The sequence below is a fragment of the Diorhabda carinulata genome, chromosome 8 (assembly GCF_026250575.1).
Source record: "Diorhabda carinulata isolate Delta chromosome 8, icDioCari1.1, whole genome shotgun sequence".
In the NCBI taxonomy this organism is placed as follows: Eukaryota; Metazoa; Arthropoda; class Insecta; order Coleoptera; family Chrysomelidae; genus Diorhabda; species Diorhabda carinulata.
In genome coordinates, this window is record NC_079467.1 from 6,906,202 (window position 1) to 6,928,682 (window position 22,481).

At 35.8% G+C, this 22,481-nt stretch overlaps 1 protein-coding gene across 5 annotated transcripts in view; it reads left to right on the top strand.

Moving 5' to 3' along the window:
- LOC130897213 (zinc finger matrin-type protein CG9776) overlaps positions 1-22,481 on the top strand; it is a 34,016-nt gene that overhangs the window by 5,936 nt on the left and 5,599 nt on the right. For 2 of the 5 annotated variants that reach the window (XM_057805959.1, XM_057805958.1), the window contains exons 4-8: positions 2,428-2,615; positions 13,232-13,649; positions 19,484-19,602; positions 19,876-20,361; positions 20,428-20,756. In XM_057805959.1, the coding sequence (XP_057661942.1) occupies positions 2,428-2,615; positions 13,232-13,649; positions 19,484-19,602; positions 19,876-20,361; positions 20,428-20,756 (1,540 nt within the window). Of the gene's footprint in view, positions 1-2,280; positions 2,325-2,352; positions 2,371-2,427; positions 2,616-13,011; positions 13,162-13,231; positions 13,650-19,483; positions 19,603-19,875; positions 20,362-20,427; positions 20,757-22,481 lie in introns of those variants that run through there. The other 3 variants (XM_057805960.1, XM_057805961.1, XM_057805962.1) reach the window with 3 other exon arrangements.

Here is a 22,481-nt window from a genome sequence, read left to right on the forward strand (position 1 = left end):
GTTTCACATATTGAAGGCAAATCCTAACGTGAGATTTCTTTACAATTATCGAATACCTGTGTCAAATGAAGATAATTTCATTGTTATTATCAGTGAGCGAATAGACGCTTAACAGCAACAGGAATCCGCGTGGAAGTGAACAAAACCCTAGTTAAACCTTTATCAATGACTACAGTAAAACGGCGACTGAGAGATGCGAAGTTGTATGGTTGTGTCACTGTTCGAAAACCCTTGATAATACCACAAAACAAGAGAAAAAGGATGTAGGGTGACCTTGTCTTTTGAGATTGGACTGAAAACTGAAGAAGTTCTTTGGATCCAAGTTTAAGCAATTCAGTTCAAAACGACGCTGTGCACGAGAAAATATGATGCCAGACTGTGTTAGAACATTAAATGCTTTTACTTCGGGTTTGCCATTAATTCCTTAGATTTCAATCCCATTGAACGTCCATAATTGTGGTCTATTCTCGCGAGAATAAATGTGGAATTCTTTATGCGAAGGTTGGAGCAATATATCACAATACACTATCAACAAATTCATTACCGGTATGCCGAGACTTAACTAAGTTGGAAGTTCTGGAACCGTTGTTGATATTCATACTGAATACACTGTTTACACCACCACTACACTAACACTCACAATTACACTGTCTGACGTGCGTTTCAATAACCAAGTTATCGTTTGAGACTGAAGGTAAACTAAAACCTAATAACTTGACTTACCTGTTTTATACTGAATTTTCCCAGTACTATTTTGTCCTTATTTAAGCTTTTCTCACATTTAGCAATTTCAATGTTTCAAAATGCATCCAACAATTTATTATTGGTTAGGTTAAATTAGGGCCAATTCCTCACAGCCCTCTCTATAGTTGAATAGTCAAGAAATAAAAGTGAAGATTTCTGCCAAGGTGGTTTTCCCTCTGGAATTTTTCGCGGGATAAGGTTTATTGGTGGAAAAATTCAGTATAAAATAGGTAAGTCAATTTGGTGTTGTGAGTGTTAGTGTAGTGATAGTGTAAACAGTCTGTTCAGTATGCCGAAACGTGTGAAAAAAGTCCTAGAATGTAAAGGAGGATTTTTTTATGAAAAATCAGATTAGATTACTATAGCCTTTTTTTAGATGTATTGTTTATATTTCTTTTTGCTTTTGAAGTTATTCATTTGGATGATTCAACATTTTAATTAAACAATATTTTATTGAGTACTTTCCCGCTTCAATTAAGGTGATCTTAAACTTTTGGCCTACTGTGTAGATAGAAATGGTTTTCTAAAGATATCTTTCAAGCTTTGTATATAGGGATATAATTTTCATGATGTTTTCTTACAAGAATATTTATTTTTCTAAACCTAAATATATTAGGTAAATGAAAGAAGTAAGAAAAAAATTGATGACAATAATTTTTTTTTATATTTTCAATCCAAATTCCCTTGTTTCTATATGTTAGGGTTTTAAAGTATTTTGTGTGTTGTGTTTGTTTTGGTTATAATTTTTTTTTCATGTACAATGTACAGTAAGTACTTCAATTTTAATTTATAGCCTTTTTAAATCTCTTAAAACTTGACATATTCAGAGGGTTTAATAATTATATGTTCATTGACGGTGAATTACTCTGGATTAAGTATGTAACTTAAAATTATTAATATTGCTTTAGCCAAGATTTATTTTAATCTCAATATATTGTCGAAAATAACATCCACTTAAAGTTTTAATTTTGATTTACTACTACATTTTCGTTACAATATATTTCTGTTGTGATACATACAAGATTTCTGTTGTCTTTACACTTCTTAATGTTGCAGCTTTTACATTGGAGTTGAAATGGTTTAGCTTGTGCAGTGATTTGAGTTACCAAGACTGCAGTACTTTTTAATTTTTTTTCTGGCTCTTCTTCAATTTTATCGCCAATACCAATCAGCATTACTAGGACCTAAGTTTCCATTTTTTTTTTAGTTTTTAGTGCACATTTGAGTAAAGTTTTTACATTTTTATTATTATTTCTCAATTTGTTTTGTCATAAATATAATGATCAACTTGTTTTTTAGTTGTTGCTCAAATAATGTTGTCATAAAATCTGTCTCTTTCAATAGTTTGAATAATGAACTAAAAGTAAACTTGAAGTATATGACAACGAAAAAATAGATCATGATTTTCTTTAACACACATTGCCAATCCTGAATGCAAATAATTTATAAGTTAATAACTGTACCCTAGAAAAAAATGTATCTGTGTTATATGGATATTATATTCAATTCTATCATTTTAATAAACTTTTTTCGTAGGGTTACGGTCTTCAATAAAGGAGAGAAGTTCAGCCACTTAAAAGGTTAAAGAAATCGAATCACAGAATAAGTTTTTTTTCCAAATATTCAGTTTGTTATTTTTAGGCATTCGCTTTAAACATATCAACTAAAATATTTATTTTGTAGCTGTAGTGCAAGAGATGCAACAACAAAAAGCTCAACTTGTCAGACAGCGTGAAGATTATGTTAGAAAGGCGACTGTATTGAAACATGAATTGGAGCAATTACAAGGACAGAAACAGGATCTGATGGGCAGCAAACCAATGGCAGATTCGGATCTCTCCCGCATCTTACAGCAGAATTCAAAATTGCAGGTTTGTTTAAAAAATCTTTATGAATTAGTGGTTCTAATCAAACACCGTTGGATTATATTTTTTTGAAGAAAATATTGCTTTTTAGGTGAAATTTTGACTTTAGAACCAGATAAATTTAATTTCAAATCTGGAAGTATAAATAGACCAGACAATTTTCAAATGTAGTGATAAACTTCTCATCCTGAATGATTTGGGGGGATCCCCGGATTTTGTGAAATACTTAGTGTTAGTTAATATGTTATTGAAGCACTTACTCGTATTTATGGATAACTTTCAATTGAAAATACTTTGAAAAAAAAAATGTAGAATTGGTATATAAATTTATTTGCGTAAAACTCCATTTCTGAAATATTTCTTTCAGTGACTCTTTAAGTGAATAGTGTTATTGAATTGGTGAAAATAATTCTTTACCTTACAGTATTCTAAAGCTTTATTAACCTGTAAAGTGATGGTTAATATATAGAAACCGATTTTCCAAAAAGGTTTTAAAGATGTAGAAATTTTCAATATGCAGGGTGATCCGGGACTTAATGCAACAAATTCGAGAGTGAGTAGATGACGTAAAAATAAAGCTGTGGTATAAAAAAAAATTTCTCATACGACTACTTATTTTTGAGTTATGAATTTTTAATGGATGATTACTTATGTCCATGTGTGTTTGGTGGTATAACAACAATCAAACATTTCTAATTGAACTGAATGCTGTCGAACATCATGTTACTTACATAAGGGTTAAAAATTAAATGTAGAAAAATGTAGATTAGCATACAACTTATCAAATAAAATAAAAAACTATAATAAATGTTCGAAGTGGACACTTTGCACTTCCAGAGTCTACAGAGGATATTTCTGTGAACTTGGAAAATTCTGCCTTATAGCATCACAATGGAAGTTTATTATATTGATCATTTTGTTCCTTGTGTTTACCATTGTTGCATATACCAAGCTTTTAAGATATTCAAGATTTAGAAAATGGGGAAAGGCTCCATCGTGCATATACCACATGTGAGTCACATAACATGGGTGGGAAGTAATTTTGGAAAAATTCTAAGTATCACTGAGTTTTTTTTTTTTTTTTTCTCGGGGGCGTAGCCAGTGCACGCACTAGGACAAGAGGCCCCCCTGAACCGCCCTATTGCCACCGTGGAACCGTTTAACACATAATCTTCGTCTTTTCTTCATCTCGTTTTTCTTGTTTCCTACCTCTCCCTTCCTCTGTTGAGACAGAGATTAGGAGTTCGGATATTCAGTTGTTAGTCGTTTTCCAGGCAGCCGTCCGACTTCTTTTGCTGCAGTACTGATGTGGTGTACGCAGCAACGACACCCCACTGTTGTGTGCCCATGAGCATGAGCCGGATCACGTTTTCTGGTGTGACTGGACCCAGTGTCCTGACTACTGCCACTCTTTCCTCCTCAAATCGCCCACAAGCAAAGAAGGTGTGCTCTGCATCATCTGGAACTCCGCAGTACTTGCAGTTCGGCGTCTCCAGCTTCCCCATTCGGTACAGGTATCGTCTGAAGTAGCCGTGCCCTGTGAGAAACTGTGTCAGGTAGAAATCGACATTACCATGGGCTCGTTCGATCCAGGGAGCGACCTGCCCTATCAGCCTGTGGGTCCACCTCCCATTTCGCTCATTGTCCCAGCGTTCCTGCCATGCTGCCATGGTGCGGATTCTCTCCTCCTTGGCGGCCTGTGTTCTTCCCACCTCGCCGCTCCTCTCGTACACTCGCTTACGTTCGATAGCGAGAAGGTCGATTGGGATTACTCCAGCTACTGCGAGCACTGCTGCCTCTGACACCGTGCAATATGAGGAACATATCCTTAGGGCACCCCTGCGTTGGACGCTGGCCATCCGCTTTCTGTACTTCTTCACCAGGAGTGCATCTGCCCATATCTCTGCTCCGTACAGGAGGATGGAGTGGGTCGTGGCCATCAGCAACTTTCGCCTTTCATACGAGGGTCCTCCCAAGTTACTCATCAACCTACCGAGCGAGTTAGTCCTTTCGGCTGCCTTGTCGGTGACTCTTCTTATATGTTCCCAGTAACACAGCTTCGTGTCCAGGGTAACTCCGAGGTACTTGGCGGTACTTTTTGTTTGTATTTCCTCCTGGTTGACGTGGATGGTCACTAATGTGGGAATCCTCTTTCTCGTTAGAAGGACAATCTCCGTCTTTGGCAGTGCCAGCTCCAAGCCATGTTCGTGCATCCACCCATTAACTCGTCGCATCAACTCGTTCAACTTGATTTCGGCGAGCTCTAAGTTGCGAGCAGTGATGACGGCGGCGATGTCGTCAGCGTACCCCACCAGGAATGACTTCTGCGGCATCTGAATCTTCAAAAGACTGTCGTAAAGGGCGTTCCAGAGATCAGGACCCAATATCGAACCTTGAGCCACACCAGCAGACAGCCGTTTTGTTCTCTGCCCTTCTTCCGTCGTGTACAGTAGGAGTCTGTCCTGAAAGTAGTCATCTAGCAAACGCAAAAGGTACCTCGGTATCTGAAACGTGTTTCGCAGTGTGCTTAGTATGTCCTCCCATCTGGCTGAGTTGAAAGCATTCTTCACGTCTAGGGTAACTAGCAAGGCAAGGGGTCGGGCTGCGTGACACGGTATCCTTGTCTCCTCTACTGCTTTTATAACCTCTTGTATGGCCCCCACAGTCGATCTTTTGGGTCTAAAGCCGTACTGTCTATCGGAGAGGTTACCTGCTTCTTCTATGGCTTCGGTGATTCTCGGCTTGATCAGCATCTCCATAAGCTTGCCTGCGGTATCCAGCATACTCAGGGGTCTATAAGCTGAAGGTGAGTTAGGGTCGCCTTTACCTTTGCTGATCAGGACCAGCTTTGCTTTCTTCCATCGGGCACTGAATGTTCCTGTTCTTAGACATTCATTGTACATGCGAAGTAGCATTTCTGGTTCGCAGTTTGCGACGGCTTTAAGAGCTTCGGTGGGGATCCCGTCTGGTCCCGGAGCCTTGTTTGGTTTTAGAAGGGCTACTGCTTTCTTTAGATCATCTTGGCTGAATGGGATTACTTCTGTTGGGTCAATGGCGTATTCTAGCTTTTCCCTTGGTGGATGTGTTGGGAATAGGCCTTCTACTATTCGCTCCATCAGGTGCGTGTCGGTTGGAGCTGTGGTCGCCGTTCCCAGTCTTTTTGTTACAATCTTGTAACCAGTACCCCAGGGGTCATTGTTCACTTCTTGACAAAGCTCTTTCCAGCATTTGTGTTTGCTGCTGCTGATGGCCTTTCGCAGGTCCTTTTTTGCTGCTTTGTACTCCTCCGTTAGTGCTTCTGCGTCTGCCCTATTGCGGGATCTCTGGGCGATTCGTCTCGATCGGATACAGGCTGTTCGTAGCTCGGCAATTTCCTCGTTCCACCAGTAAACAGATCTTCGTGGGGGTCTTCTTTTGACTCGGGGCATTGAGGCATTGCATGCTGTCTGTATGATGTTCATAGTTCTATGAACCACGGCCTCTGTTCTCTTTCTCTCGCTTTGGACGGCTGGGACATCGGCAGGCTGAGCATTGGCATTTCTTAGGGCTGTCTCAAATTTGGCTCGATCTAATTTTCTGGCGTTCCATCGTGGGCTTTCTTCTGTGAGTACCCTCCGTCTTATACTAGCCATTACGTCGAAGACGATATACTGGTGATCGCTTCCCGTAAGTTCCTCCGTGACTTTCCATTCGTGGACTCTGCCAGCTACCATCTCTGATGCAAAGGTAATGTCTGGAATGGATTCACCCCACCCGGGCCTTCTGTATGTGGTTGTAGATCCTGTGTTGACCACCAGGAGATTGAGTCTCGCTGCCATCTCAAGTATGAGCCTTCCCCTTGTATTGGTGTGCGGCATTCCCCATTCGGTTGCTCGGGCATTGAAGTCTCCTGCCATTATGACCTTGTTCGGAAGTGCTATGAGTTCGTCCTCGAGGTTTTGCAGTTTTTGACGGAGTTCTTGTGCGTCGACGTTGGGGGACAAATACACACTAACATATGTCACATCATTTATAGTTGCCCATACTTGGTCCTCGCCTTCACCATGTTGTTCAACTTTTAGGCCGTTCGAGTTCGGTACCCATAAGGCAGCTGTATTGGTATCGTTCTGGAACCAGAAGGAGTTTTCCCTGCGGCGAAATGGTTCGCTGATGATGACGACGTTGGCTTGTAGTTCGGATACTATTTGTGGCAGCAGTTCGTGGGCTAGCCGGCTCCTGTTCAAATTACCTTGGACTACTTTAAGCATTCCGGGATTTCTTCTCTTTCGCCTTTTTTGCTGCATCTCGGTACACTTTACATTTGTAGGATCCAGTTGAGTGTCTTAAGCCATCGGCCGTCGTACCTAACTCTTTACAAAGACAGCATTCCAGCTGGTCCTTACAGTTAGCTGCTTTGTGCCCGGGCTTGCCGCACCTCCAGCATAGAGCACTTCTGTCAGGGCCGTTGCAGTTTTTGGATGTGTGACCATACCCTTGGCATTTATAACACCGTGCAACGGTCGTGTGCAGCTTTACTTGGCAGTATACACATCCCACCAGCAACCTTCCTTTGTGAAGTAGAGCATTAGCGGCTCCCTCGTCCAATTCCACTGTGGCTGTACGTATTTCTCTATGATTCGGTTTGGATATACGTATTCTAAGTTCGCCTGTCTGCCCCACTGCTCGAATTACAGCATCTTTGACTTCGTCCATCGTGGTGAGTGAATCGAGGTCTCTGACTTCAACGGTTGTTTTCGGAACCAGGTCTCTAACAGAGAGATCTTTTCCTATTACTTCCTGGATTCTCTCTCGGAACGTGCTTCTGCCTTGTGTACCTTGGCTCAGTTCAACCAGTACATGCCCATCTGCTGTCTTTCTTATACATTTGACCTCCGTTGCGTTCTCTTCTTGTTTGACTGTAGTCCGGAGGGCTTTTAGCACATCCGAGTATGTGATGCTTTCGGTTGGCTTGATCAGTACTGCGGTATTTCTTCTATTTGGGCCCTTTGCCTGCACTTTTGCGTTATGTGGAGTCTTCTTTCTTTTGCTTGTGACGAGAGTCCAGTCTTCGTCGGCTGTTGCTTCGCCCGCAGGTAACGCCGAGTCCGTAACGTGCGCAACACTTCTCCTCTTTCCTCGCTTAAAGGCACCGCCTTCAGGAGTCTCCGAGGCACCCCTCTTTTTCTGCGGCGTTCGTTGCTGTGACTCACTGCTCATCAGTCGAGTCCTCATCGTCGGCTGGTTTACTTTGGACAACTCTTTCTTGAAAATTTCTTGAGACTTTCTCAAGGCTCCTCCGTTGTACTTTAGACCACCCATGTATTCCAGTGCCTTTGCCATGGAATCCTTGATTGCCATCGGTGCATTCTTCGGTAGTGCGTTACTCATTGTTTGGATTGCCTTGTCCAGAGTTAGAAGTATTCTTTGCTGTTCCTCCAAAAGTGCCATCATAGCCTGCCATCCTGTCATCCAGGGAGGTAACTCTTCGAAGACCTCTGGCTCTTTTGTCTTCGTTGTGGGCGACGAGCCTCCTTTCGTTACTGTTTCAGTAGCAGCTTCATTTAAGACGACACCAGTGTTAACACCTATGGATCCTTTTCTGCGTGCGGGTGGAGTTCTCGCAAGTGACGATCTCCTCACCGAAGGGTCTGTATTCTCCTTCCAGCCGTATCCACCGGACTTCTTATCATCTCCTGTCGTTTTCGCATGTGACTGGCCCCCCCCAGAATCCGTGGGGCCTGCACCGACCACCGGGGCTTTTACCCGATCGGAATCGGTGGTGAGACTGCCGTTGCCGGTACTCACCTGGGGTACTATTTCTTCCGTTTTACTTCCCATGCTACTTTGCCTTAAGACATATCCCTCTCGCTTCAGCCTTAGTAGCGATCTCCCTCCACCGGGGTTGGGTACCCGATCTCGGTTGAATCATCCTACTAAGTTACCAGGGTCTGCGCGCGGAGCAAGCGAGTAGGAATTGACAGAAGAGGCTATGTTTTGCGCTTTACTGCCCTTGACCCCAAGTATCACTGAGTTATTGTGAAAAAATATGGATGTACTAAACTATTACGCATTACTCCTGCCCACACTTTAACACAATATCGATGTGGATTCTTTGTTTGCATTGTACCGTGAGGATTTTCATCTGTCCATAAGTGTAAATTATGGGAATTAATAAAAGCCTCTCGTGTGTACCAGCTTCATCAGTAAACAGTACTTTTCCAATAAATGTATTATCAATTCGTTTATATAGAAACCAACGAGCGTAGGTCAGTATCGTTGGATGTTTTCTACTTCTAGTTTGTAGTACAAAAGTTTATTTATTTAATCATTAGCTCTTGAAGAAATTTGATTTGATTCCATTTTAATACCTCCTATAGTTATTTTCAATAAATAATTACCATTTAGGATAATTTCCTTCAGAATGTCTGTTTAAGGTGAACTGTTTCCTTGGCATGTACAACGATCTAAAAATCTACATATCTTCTAGATCTTAAATTTTATAGAGTGAACAATGAGTACCTTTTTTGCTTTCTTTAGATTGTACAGGTTGTCCCTGTAAAAGTTACGGATTGTTGACTGAGCCGCCCCTGGCCTTCGTATAATAGTGTAGAATTATCTATTCCGCCAAACACACTACATGGACATACGTAATCATCCTTTAAAAATTCATAATATTCGAATGTATAATTTGGAAAATATACTTTAATGTAAATTCTGATTTTTCAACTTTTAAGTCCTATAACCTATGAGAATTTTTTTATGTCACTGCATTATTTTCACGTCATCTACTCACTTCAGAATTTTTTTAAACAAGTCCGGGAGCACCCTGTATAAGATCCATTATAAAAAACTCTATCTGCATTATTTATAATTTTGATTAAATGTTAAATATAAGTTTCCACGTGTCAGTGATGGTCAGGTGGGGCACATTATTAATAAATAATTCTTTTACTGTACGAGGGTTGCTAATTAAGTTTCGAAATATGACAGCACTGATCTGAATATGCCAAATCTGACAATGTCATAATAAAATTTGACATTTTTATTGGTGAACGTAATCAGAACTTGTTGTTATAGGAGTGCTATTTGAGTTGTTTATAGATACTTGAAACATTCATCTTGGTCAAAAAATGGAAATGAATCTCAAACATTTTCGTGCGATGATGATGATAAAATGATAAAACCAACAGCAGTGTGCCGATCAACTCGCTTCGACTTTGGACGATGAAGCATCATCTCGAGCCACGGTGTTTCGCCGGTTTTCCGAATTCCATCGTAATCGCTTTTCGCTACAGAATAATATTGCAATATCATCATGTGACATACCGTGAGATTGAAACATACTTGGGAATTAGTTCCACTTGCATACATTCAATATTACATGAACATTTGGCCGTTAAAAATATTTGTTCTCGTTGGATACCGCGTATTGGACAATCGATTAAAAAAGATCGTGTCCATTAGCGCAGAGAAATGCTAAAAAAAAATTCTTCGTACTTCGAAACAAATGGTAGCCTGTTTTTCCGGAATAACCTGACATGTCACCACCTTTCCATTAGAGCAACGTAGAACGGTCAATTCTGAATGGTACATCAGTATTTGTTTACCAGAAGTGTTCGAAAAAATCAGAAAAACCAATCGAAGAACATGAATCATTCTCCACCACGGCAATGCGGGCTCTCAAACATCAGTTCAAACAAAAACCTTTTTTTAACAGTCAGAACATCGAATTGATAGGCCATCCCTCGTACAGTCCTTGTTTGGTACCCAATGATTTCTTCTTATTCCCGCAGATAAAAAATAAATTTCCAGGTCAACGTTTTTCTATACACATATTTTGGAGGTACTTTAATACTCAAATGCATGGAAAAGTGTATTGATCTCCATGTAGAATATTTTGAAAAACAATGAAGCCATTGATTTCGAAAATACGTAGTAATAGAATCAACCACAAGTTTTAATCAAGTTCAATTTGAAAGTACCACTATAACTACATATATAAAAATAGTTGTATTAAATGTGTATCATGCACTCGAGCATAAAAATCCAACAAGTACCATTCGCAGTAAAATTTTAAAATGTGCTAATATGACAAAAATTCAATAAAATACAATTATAAACTTGTAACATAAAATATGTTTTAATATTCAAACTGGCAAAGAAGCTACTAGGGAAAACTTATATAAACCAACATTAATTTTATCTACTAAATAAATATCAACAATTGAAAGTATGTAACAATTTTGAAAAATTTTAAATAAATTAAATTTCTTTTGGGAGAAACAGTATCATGGATTAGCAATGATAAAGAAAAGATAATTTACTTTAAAAAAATTTAATACAGAATTACCTCAGGAACTTAACAGCAACAGAAGCAACTGATTATGACTTATGGAAAACAACGAAAAAACTAAATAGCTAGCAACAAACCAATCTTATCCGCATTTCTGAAGGTGTATGGGCAAAAAACTTTACTAAACAGAACAATTCTTCAAGCCCAACTCAACAACAACTTAAACATTGAGGCGGAAGTAAAAGATTTTCTGGAATCACCATATCAACTTGAACTTCCCTTCAAAAATTTACCGTAAACCAGGTCAAAAAATCTTCCAGATATAACCTAATTAGTGTCAAAATTTTCAAGGAACCATAGAATAAGGAGTTAAAGCATCTTAACACAATTGTATAATGCATTATTAAAAACGGCTTATTTCCCAATTTTATGGAATGGAGTCCAAATTATACTAATCCTTAAGCCAGGGAAACCTGAGACCTGTCATCTTAAAACTTCTAGAAAAAATACTGATAGAGAAAAGATAACCGATTCTAAAAGCCTGCAGGGTAGACCTAATCATAGAACAGGTGCAAAGAGTCACAAAAAAGTGCAACAATATTTTGACGATAAAGAATAATGTTTAGCTGCCTTTTTTAGATATAGCCCAGGCATTCGACAGATAATCTAAACTCCTACAGAACCTTTTACTAATCCTACAATCCTACCTACTAGACAGACACTTTCAAGTAAAGATCCAAGACCACATCACAACTTTACACCAAATTATGTCAGGCGTTCCACAGGAGAGTGCACTCAGCTCTATGCTTTATCTTATGTACACATCTGATATTCCCACACAATAACGTAACTACTGCAACATATGCAGTTGACACTGCAGCGCTAGCATCTCATCAGTGTCCAGTTATTGCCTCTCATATATTGTAGACAAACTTTTCCTTGTAGTTAAAAACTTGGAGAATAAACGTGAATGAAAATAAATCCATTCATGTTACTTACAACCAACGGGGAGGGACCTGTCCAACTGTGATATTAAACGGGCATCATCTGCAGCAAAAAGAGAGTGCAAAATACCGTGGAATTCACTTGGACCGACGACTCAAAACTCAGTAAACTGTATTAGTTAATAGGTCGAAGATTCTAACTAACAATCAACAACAAACTGCTAATATACAAAGTCACTAAAGCCCATCTGGTGTTATGGTATTCAATTATGGAGCACTGCTTTCAACTCAAATATAGCAATTCTAGAAATATTTCAGTCAAAATTACTCAGAATTGTTTCTCAGGCATTGTTTCCCATCCCAACACATTAAACCTCTAATGAGACCTCTCATCCAGCGAAAGCTTAGAAAGTATCTTCCGTGTGATATGTTTGATAGATTTTAGTGTCATAGTGATTTGTTGTGTAGTTATCCCTCCATCAAACTATAAGTGAAAGGAAATTGCCACAGCAATGTTCCTCCAAGACAACTTATATATTACTTTGAACCATTTGCTAATTGTAAATTTCACAGATTGAAAATAAAAAAGGATTTGTTAAAAAACAGTATCATGGATTAGCATTAGTAGAGAGAAGATAATTTACTTGAGATGAAAATATGAGGAAAATAAGAAAATTGAGAAAAAGTGGATAAATTGAAAATTTTAAAAAAGTCTGTTAAGTCCATTTGGTTAAAAATACTACGCAAGCTTTTTTAGAATGGGTTTTTATTTACCTCCAATTGGGAAAGGTTGTTTTTTAATAATCATGAATAATGATGAAGGTTTTGTACATGGTGGTTTGTTTGAATTTGTGTAAATGTCTACCCACGAATCAATACAGTATTTCTCTATTTACTTTCTCTTCATTGAAACACATGTTTCAATAATTTTTGGTATTTCAAACGACAAGAAAGAATTGTTTATAACCATCAAAGTCATAGTTAATAATTAAAATATATCATAAGAAATTACATCGTGAGCAAAAAAATCGAATCAAGTCTCACACTAACGTTAAAAAGTCCAAATATTTTTTAGTCTTAGCAATATCTTTTGTGAAACTAGTTATTCTTTTAATTTTGTCCATGGTGTTTTCTAGGCATCAGAATGCCTTAACAGGATTTAAATGGAGTTGTTCTTTCAACTTAACAGAAGAATTGAGTCTATTATAATATTTTTTTTAAAAACAAATTATAAACCATGTAAGTGTAGTGAAGTATAAGTAAACAATCGAATTACTAGTATTTACATTTTAGAAAGGAGCAATCAAGACGCACATTTCTTTTATCTCAATGTCCAGTATGTATTTTCTTTTGTGTACTATATATGCCACGAATAATTTTTTTAAAACTCGTATTTTTTATTTCAGGAAGAAATTCAAGGAAAAATGAAAGCTATTCATAATGTAATTGAAATGCTTTCTGGTATTATAAAAGACGGTCAATCTATAAGTGATTTAGAAGCTTCATTGTCAAAAAACGAAACTCAATCAATATCGAAGTCCCCAACATCAACTAACTGGAAAACATCTTCTACGCCCGACCATTCTAAGAAGAACGTTTCTGAGAATTATAATTACGTTCATTACGACACTGGTTTACATTGGTGTAGAATGTGTGACGAGTTTCCGGAAACTGCTAAAGATTTTCTTTTGCATCTGCAGGATAAGAAGCATCGAGAGACGATGAAGTATAATGACATAGATAGTACACCGTGGCATAAATTGCCACCAGAACAATTAATGCCGACTACTGAAAACGCACCTACAAAAAGAATTCCCATTAAAGGTATTAGTTCTATGTTTGATTATATTTTAGTTTTATATAGTGAACATTTTTTTTTCTGAATGTGAATTATGTTATTGGCCCATATATAATTTGGGTTTCTTCTAAAATTATTTCATTCTTAACCTTTTTGACTGACGATCCAAAATATATGTGTGGATATTGATCTTGAGGTTTTGTAGGTGGTTGTGTTTGGAGAAGACGTACCTTGGTAGATGATTCCACAGGCTAGCACTTCTCCAAAGAAAGGAGTCCCGATAAAGTGACGTTCTGGGCGTCTGCAAGCGAACTCTGTGTTAATGAGCTACGTCTGCCTGTCGAGTCAAATACTGCTCTAGGTGGGATTATGTTGGACAGCTCGGAAAGGCATCTGTCGTGATCGGCAAACTTTCTTCTATGCTATAAGCTCTCTAGGTTTCTTATCGATAGTCTATAAGTCGATTTGCTCTCTTCTGTATTGAGTCGAGCATCCTAAAGGATCAAATCCTAAGCTGCAGTGTCAGTCTTCTTTGTAAAAGCCACTAAGTCATTTAATTAGTGAGGAAAACAAACTGTACCATGTTAACTTATGCAAAGTTTGGCGTGTCAAACCCTGTCAAAAGCCTTCGATATGTCCAGTGCGATACTGTGGATTCCCCATATTTCTCTGTAGCTTCTGTCCATATGTTGATGACATACGAGGAGATCCCCGCTTGATCTATGTTTAAGAAAGTCGTATTGATGATCACTGATGATGGTAGCATACTCGAGATTTGCTGGTTAACGACTTTCTCCATGACCTTGACAATGGCTGGGACTGAATCAATCGGACGATAAATTTTTTGTCTTTTTTCTTTTTTTTTTTGTATAGTTTGAACTCGAAGAACTTTGCAGTCTACAGGGAACGGACCTCTTTTGTATGATAGAGAAAATATTTTGCATGACGGATTGTTAGTTCATCTGCGCATCGCTTCAATATGATTGGTGATATTCCATCGGAGTAAATTTAAGTACGTTTTAAACATGAACTAAACAATTTACCAAAAAATCAGCCACTAGTTACTAACTTCATGCTGGAATTTTAGGCATATCATCAGAACCTTCTCAACTTCGTTGCTCTAAATAAGCTTTTCAAATAATTCTACTTCAATATTTGCAACCACCATTACATCTACTTCAGATAAATTTCTTACCTAGATGTATTTCATATGGACATTTTATGAACAGTATTTTTCCATTTCTTGAATATAGCTAAAATACTTCTGCAACATAACCATTAAATATCGGAATGATACAATAAATGCTGGTGATCCCTTTTCCTCCCATATCATTTAAAATATCTGAGAGTTCAAAGAGCACCCCTTTATGAAATCCATAATGTGGATTAGCATGCATTTTCCGTACAGCAAAATTAGATAGATAATAGATTATTATCGAAAGTTTCCGTTTAGAAAAAAATGTCAACCACAGTAAAAGTTGCTTATAGCTTTTAGCAAAAAATACTCTTCATTAAAATTTAGATATATTCTGTAGCTTACACACAGGAAGAGCTGTGGAAATAGACTGCTTTTATGAGATCTTTTATTAATTGATCTAAAATATCTAATGAGATAAATAAAAACATTTCCCTAGATCCTTGCTTAGTTTTTTTTTTTGATAGTTTTTAAAAGAAAGATAAATTTTGACGTTCTGACTTTTCTTTAAGTCTTTATATAATATAAAATCAACTTAGAACTTTGTTCCAATAAGAAAAATTCATTTTTCCTTGGTTTCCACATCTCCTTTCTTATTAGAATTTACAAAATAGAGCTATAAATTTTACTTAAATTGTTTAGATCTTTTTTATCATTTATAGCTTTTTCTAATTTCTAAAAATTCTCTTTTTCATGTATTAGATTCCGTTTAAAGAATTTTTGAATCTTTATTTGATTTTGAATTTATGTTTTTCTGATATTTCATGGTTCGTTAATGCAGTTCTATTTTTTTATCGTATTGATGACCTCTTAGTCTATTTTCTAAATACTGAGATGTTTGCCCTATGTAGACAGCGTCACAATTAGTACAAGGCACTTGATATATAATATTACTTTTTTTGTTTTTTGGTGTTTTAGATTTTAATTTAGTGAAATATTTGGATAATGTATTATGTCCTCTATGACTTATACCAATATCATATTTATTGAAATAATTCGATAATTGTTAGGAAAGTCCTTGTAAATATGGTAAGGAAAAATGTTTTATGTTTTGATGTTTCGTTTCAGTTTTGTTTTTAAATTGATTGTAGTATCTGTTTATCCTTTTCTTGAATATGTTGTTTATCATTTTTTCCGGATAATTATTTTTTTTCAATGCAGTTTTTGCTTTTTTAAATAGCTAAGCATCTAAATTCAGGATCTGATAGTTGGATAGATCTATCAGCCAAACTTATTATCACTGATCTTTTTTGTGACATAGGATGACACGAATTGAAGTTTAAATATTTTGAGGACCAAGTCACGTCGCTTTTTATCTGAAAGCTGTAGATGTTCAAACAAAATACACAATTATTTGAGTGACTTCGCGAGTAAAATAATTCACAACAAAATTTTAAGACCTTATCGGAAACTATGATCGGGTTAAGCAAAATTCACTGTTGTTGAGAACATAATCGGGAACACGTTCACTGATGTTATTTAGGATATATTTAGGATCCCTTCTATCCCAGTATATAAGTGAGTGAAAAACAATTTGACAGATTGCTTTGTTTTTTATATCTTTTGGCGTTTCAACATAAAAATAGCTTATTGATGTTAAGCATAAACTGAGTATGACTTTGATAACTGCTCAGTAACAAATATTAAACATTTAGAATCTATTACTCAACTTAATAAATATCAAGAAATGATGAATTCACGAAAGTAGTAATGAAAATTAAACGTTTTTGTATACCAAGTCAAAATTTCCACCAAAAATTGTAATCAACGGTCGGAAATTGTGATAAAAAATATGATATATCTATTCCAAGACCATAGTTTCCGAAAAGGCTGCTAATAAACTACTTTCTATATAAGATTACCACTTAAGCTTTTCTTCTTTCGTTCAATAAGAGATTAGTCGTTATAATTTTCCTAATTTCTTATAAATACGTGTGAATTTTCAGGTAGGTCAGTTAACTCATTCGTATATTCTCAGTTGTTTAAAGTCAAAGCGTCTTAGTAAGTTTGTACAATGGAAAAATTTGAGTAAAGTGCATTCATAAAATTCTCATATCTGAAAATGGTAGCAATAAAACAATTGTATAAAGTATGTGAATACTATTACCGTCAAATTTAAACAGTAGAAAGTTTCTGCTAGACCTATTGTCATCAAGTGCTTTCTGAGGCGACCATGCCTCGTAAGGAATTAATGAGAAGGTGTAGATTGTTTTTAACAAAATCTGAAAACCTTTTGGATGCAGTAGGTAGTAGAGTGTCAAAGGAACGTTTTGGAGTTAACCAGTCTGGGAAGGTGGTTTTCAGTTTTCTCTTTTCTAGGCTGGTCTCTTTATTTACTTTGATTATAAGAACCCAGATTAAAAAAACTTTAGAATTCTTCCCTATTTCATCCATTGTTTTTTATACTCTCATATCACTTATGTCAATGACATGGGGAGTTTGGTACTTTACTGTCTCCGTCTTATTCCTGATAGTTTCTTTCTATTGTATTTCTTTTGAAATTGATAATTTTGAAATTTAAAAAAATTATAGAGAATAATTTTTCTCAAAAGATCATTTACAATATTGGTAATTTTGTAAAATGTATAAAAAAAGTTATAGAACATAAAAGAAAATATTTATAAAATATTTTCTTACAACTTTTTTGATTTTAAATTTGGAGCAAAAAGTTATATCAACATATTTGTAGGCAAAACAATTTGTAACAAATTATGTCTATGAATTTTTTATAAGACGCATAGTTCCTAAATATCTCAAAAAAGGTGTTTTTGTAAGATGGCGGCCGGGGGACAAAGGTGGCAACCCCACAAACTTGAGGTTGACACACATCCCACACATGTACCACAAATAAAATTACGTGCTCTAAAAAATGCAATATTCGGTCCTTAAATTGTAAAATTTCAATTGATTATAAATGATATACAATATATCAATATATAAATACACAAATAACATTTTATTTATTACTAGATATTATCTTTACTTTCTTGCAAACCATTATGTTTTTTACAGGCTCTAAACAATTTATATTTGTTTTTTTCTCGTGTGAATACATGAATTATAACTTTGGTGGAAATATATGTCATGTTCGCATAAAAAGTCTTGTATTTCACATTTTCTATTACTGGATCTTTGTATCTTATTCTTTTGACGACTATAGTACGATACATTATCCATCACCGCTATTATGTGGTATATTCGGCATTAATTTATCATAAAACCAATCTTCAAAAACTACCGCAGTTTGATCGGGGTGATAATCCAGGCTGGAATCCGAAATATTCTTGGCTGTTGAAAACAGATCTGGTATCCATCCTTCTTCTGACCTCACATGTAGAATAGTTATTCTTTTACTTTTATTAGACGGGGCTTTCGTGTAATATTTTTTTGTAGCATCAACCCATCCTTTACTGGGTGTTGTACCAAGTCTCAGCTAGGTAGATTATTGTTCGATTTTCTGATCTAGCTGTATTGATTTTTTCGAGATTTTACAAGCGCTGTGACTCCACTAAACTGGACTTTTGTCCATTCTTTTAAATAAAAATCCCAATAGACATAGAGTACGCCACAAAAAGTTGTAGTGGGACAATTGATCTCACTATCAGTTTCCTGGAACAGTTTCTATTAAAGTGACAATAACGTAGGCACTTTTTGTTCTGCATAAATTCCATAAAGATTGCGGCGAATTAAGTCTTTATGAAAGAAAACAATGCACTTTGGTACACTATTCTCTTTTCGTGCTTTCTTTTAGGAGCTATTGAATTAATCAAAATTTTTCAAAATGTACTTTAAAGGATGTTCGTTAAAGCTGAAGTCTCTTTCAAAGAAAAGTATTTTTTATGGCCCCGCTCTACTAAGTAAACACTTTTAACTATCATTTTCGCCTCAACGGGCAAATATTTGCGCTGTTTAGTAGCCATTTTAATATAATACATTTATAATATACACTGTTTCATGGCTCGAAATGAACTGATACAGACAAATGTGTTGGGGCCATACATAATCCTACCCTTTTGGGGTCAGCTATAAATTTAAAGGTAGAGTCTATTCTATTGCATCTCATATATTAACTGGAAACTAGTAACTTTCTTATATCGTGAAAAATTCTATACCAAGTTCTGGTTTTTAATACTTTTATTGTCTACCTTTCCTAGATATCCTGAATATGCGTGTTTTCAGTAACTGTTATGAACATTACAATAAAAATCTTCACCGATTCTGTAAAAAATGGAAGGCTCTATTGGAGTTATGATTATATTAGATAATAACAGTATAGTTATGAATCAAATATTTAAACCTAACTTAGTATATGTCCTGTTAGCCACAATAAAATAAGTGATTTGTAAAGGTAGGAGTAAATCCTGGTTTGTATTTATATAAATGATGAATATGGGAATCAGAAACGTAGGATGACATGTTACACTCTACATTTTACTGTTATCGAGATCCCAATCCATCTAGAATTTGCGATAAATGCTACATTATTAGAAAATAATGCTCTACATTATATTCGACGTCATTTTGCCAACTAAAGTATAAATTTACTATTATTTATTTGAAAACAAATACTCTATAAGAATTACTGTTAGAATTATTCTTACAAATTTTTATATAACTAAAACTATAAAAAAAACTCAATTTTTGATATCTGTTTATTTTATGTAGGTTTGCAGTTTTTCATTCCGGCTCCATCTTGGTATTGCAAACTATGCGACGTTTGGATAGGTGACTTGCACTGTGCTTCACAACATTTAAAATCAAAAACTCATTATCAAAATTATGAGGTAAATAAACTATATTTTTTTCAATTTCTTAGGTCTTTATGTTTATGCTTGTAAATGTTCTTGATTTTAGGTCTCTTCTGATTTAAAATTAGTTTCTTTAATTTTTTAAAGACAGATGAAAATTTGACGTTTCGACTTCTTTTATTTATTTAATATTTTAATAAAGACTAAAACATCAAATAATATTAAAAATTATAAAAAAAAAATAATTTTGAAACAGAAGAGACATAAAATCAAGAGGATTTAGAAACATTTTCCATGATTTTTTTATAGAATTTTATCGGTCAAAACCCGGGTTGGGAAACGGAATGGGTTAAGGACCGTGAAAAAGCGATGAGTAGAAAGGGAACTCAAGCTTCCTCGGATTCTGAAGATGACAAAAAAAAACGTAGACGCAGAGATAAGCATCTCAGTGATGCGTTTCTCCTTAAAGACAAAAAGAAGAAAAAGAAATCCAAAAGAAAAAAGAAGCAATCTTCAGATTCTAGTTCAAGTTCTTCGTCATCTGATAGTTCTTCTGATGATAATGAGGACAAATCTCGTAGTATTAGAGTAGCTATGAGAAATATGAAGAAAGTACAATCTATAATGGATGAAGATTTGTCAGCAAAATGGAGTGTTTTAGAAAAGCTAGTGGAGGAGCATAAAAAGAAAGAAGTGCGAGATAAAGAAGACACTTTGAAAGCAAATAATGAAGCAGAAACTTCAAATGATCCGTTAATTAACCAATGGATGTCTGTGCCACAACCACCTGCAAAGGTAAGCTTGTGCATCATGTTTGCAGTTTGAGAAAGTTTTAATATTACTTTTATTATTATTTCCTAGGAAAAGTTGATGTTGGACACACTGAGAAATCGAATGCGTCATAAATTGGATATAGAACGTACCCGTATGGCGGAAATCGACAAAAAAAAACGAGAAAAGGAACGGGAAGAACAGGATCACGTAGAGCGAAAAAGACGTGAAGAAAAATATAGAGTCGAAGAAGCGGATCGACTGAAGAAACAGAGAGAAATGGAAGAAATACAAAAACTGAAGGATAGAGAACGAAATCAGATTAAATTTAAAACTAATAGTCATGGTAGGAGTAAAAGGTCACATTCTGAGAGTGATAATGAGGATAACGATGAGGATAAAATAGGAAAATACAATAGGTAAATATCAAAATAATATTATTTTAATCATAAAATCACAAAATTGGAGTAAACAAAAAATATCAGAAAAAATCGTTGGTAGAGACAAAGAGAATAGATAAAAAGGAACTGCATCAATTATCCATGGAACAATCATTTTTACAGCTTTATGTGGGGGGGGGGTGATTAAAATTCTATTTCACTTACATTTTTCACTTGAGCCAATATTGATTCTATTCTTCAATAATGATTTTATGCCGCATTCATTATGACTACTTTTCTGTTATTGTTTGGTACATAAATATGTTGGAATGATGAATGCTGCAAATCAATATGTTTCTTTTATTTCTCACCGTTTCATTCTATCTAGTACTAGTTTGGGCCAGCACTTTTTTCATCTCCTAGTGAGATGTTAATTTTGATCTACCAATACTTTCATGCCTTTCCGTAATCTAGTTCTATGCTAATCTCTGATTTCTCTATATCTAGCGTAGTGGTAGTAGTTTAAGCCAGCATTTCTTTTTATAGTTCGATCTCTTTTGTGAACTTTTCCGGTTCTAGTTTTTACATTACCCGTAATTTGTATAATTTGTTATTTTCCAGACTCCTTTATATCTGATTATTCTATGGTCATTGCCAGTGGTCTGTTGGTTAGACCAGTCGGTGGAGGCAATATTTCACCATAACAATAAATTATAAGCAAAAAGGTTAATTTTTTTATAAGTACTTCAAAGTATACTAATTGATTTAAGAAAAACCTCAGGTCTATCGATTTTCCAAAGTCAAAGAAAATCGAATTAATAGAATCATCTGATAACGCACCTATAAATTACAGGAAATAAGAACAATGTAAATCCGACTACACAAATAAATTCAAGTAAAGAAGAAGATACATATTTAGCACTCCCCTATACAAACCAACTATGAGAAAAATTGAAATACATTTTATCGAAACATAACATCAATATAATAAGTCATAAGTCACACAACACATTATCACCTCTATTCACTACACTAAAAAACAAAACTGAAGACCCTAAGAAATCAAATATTATATTATCTATACATTACAGTTAAGTTGGAATTTCTGGAACTGTTGGTGATAGATATGCTGAAAACACACTTTTTACACTATTACTCCACCAACACTCACAATTACACTGTCAGACGCGCTTTTCGATAACCAAGTTATCGTCTTTAGACTGTATGTTTACCTTGTCAGTGTGAGTGTTGGTGTAGTGGTTGTATGAATATCACCAACGGTCCCGAAAATTTCAACTTAATTAACAGTCCTTTCGTCCAATTTATTTTTAAAGCGTTTAGATAAGACGTTACGGATTACAGGATTTCTTGTATTTGATAATACAGAGACCACGTATGAGATGCTCAGATATTGTCTTCGGTAAAACAACCAATAACCAAGTTATCGTCTTTAGAGACTGTATGATTACCTTGTCAGTGTTAGTGTTGATGTAGTGGTTGTATGAATATCACCAACGGTCCCGAAAATTTCAACTTAATTAACAGTCCTTTCGGTGCACTGTCGCCTCAATGGACACTTGAAGTTCATCTACTACTACGTTCCACATACGTGGTGATTCACCTATGGACATCCCCTGTTAGCAGTAATAGTAGTGGTCTCTTGCCCTACTTTTATTTCTGCTGTTTCAGTAGATAGTAGTTAACCCATCTATCTGGAGTTTGTCCTATCTACTCCTCTCGCATCTAACTCTCTTTTGACAGCCT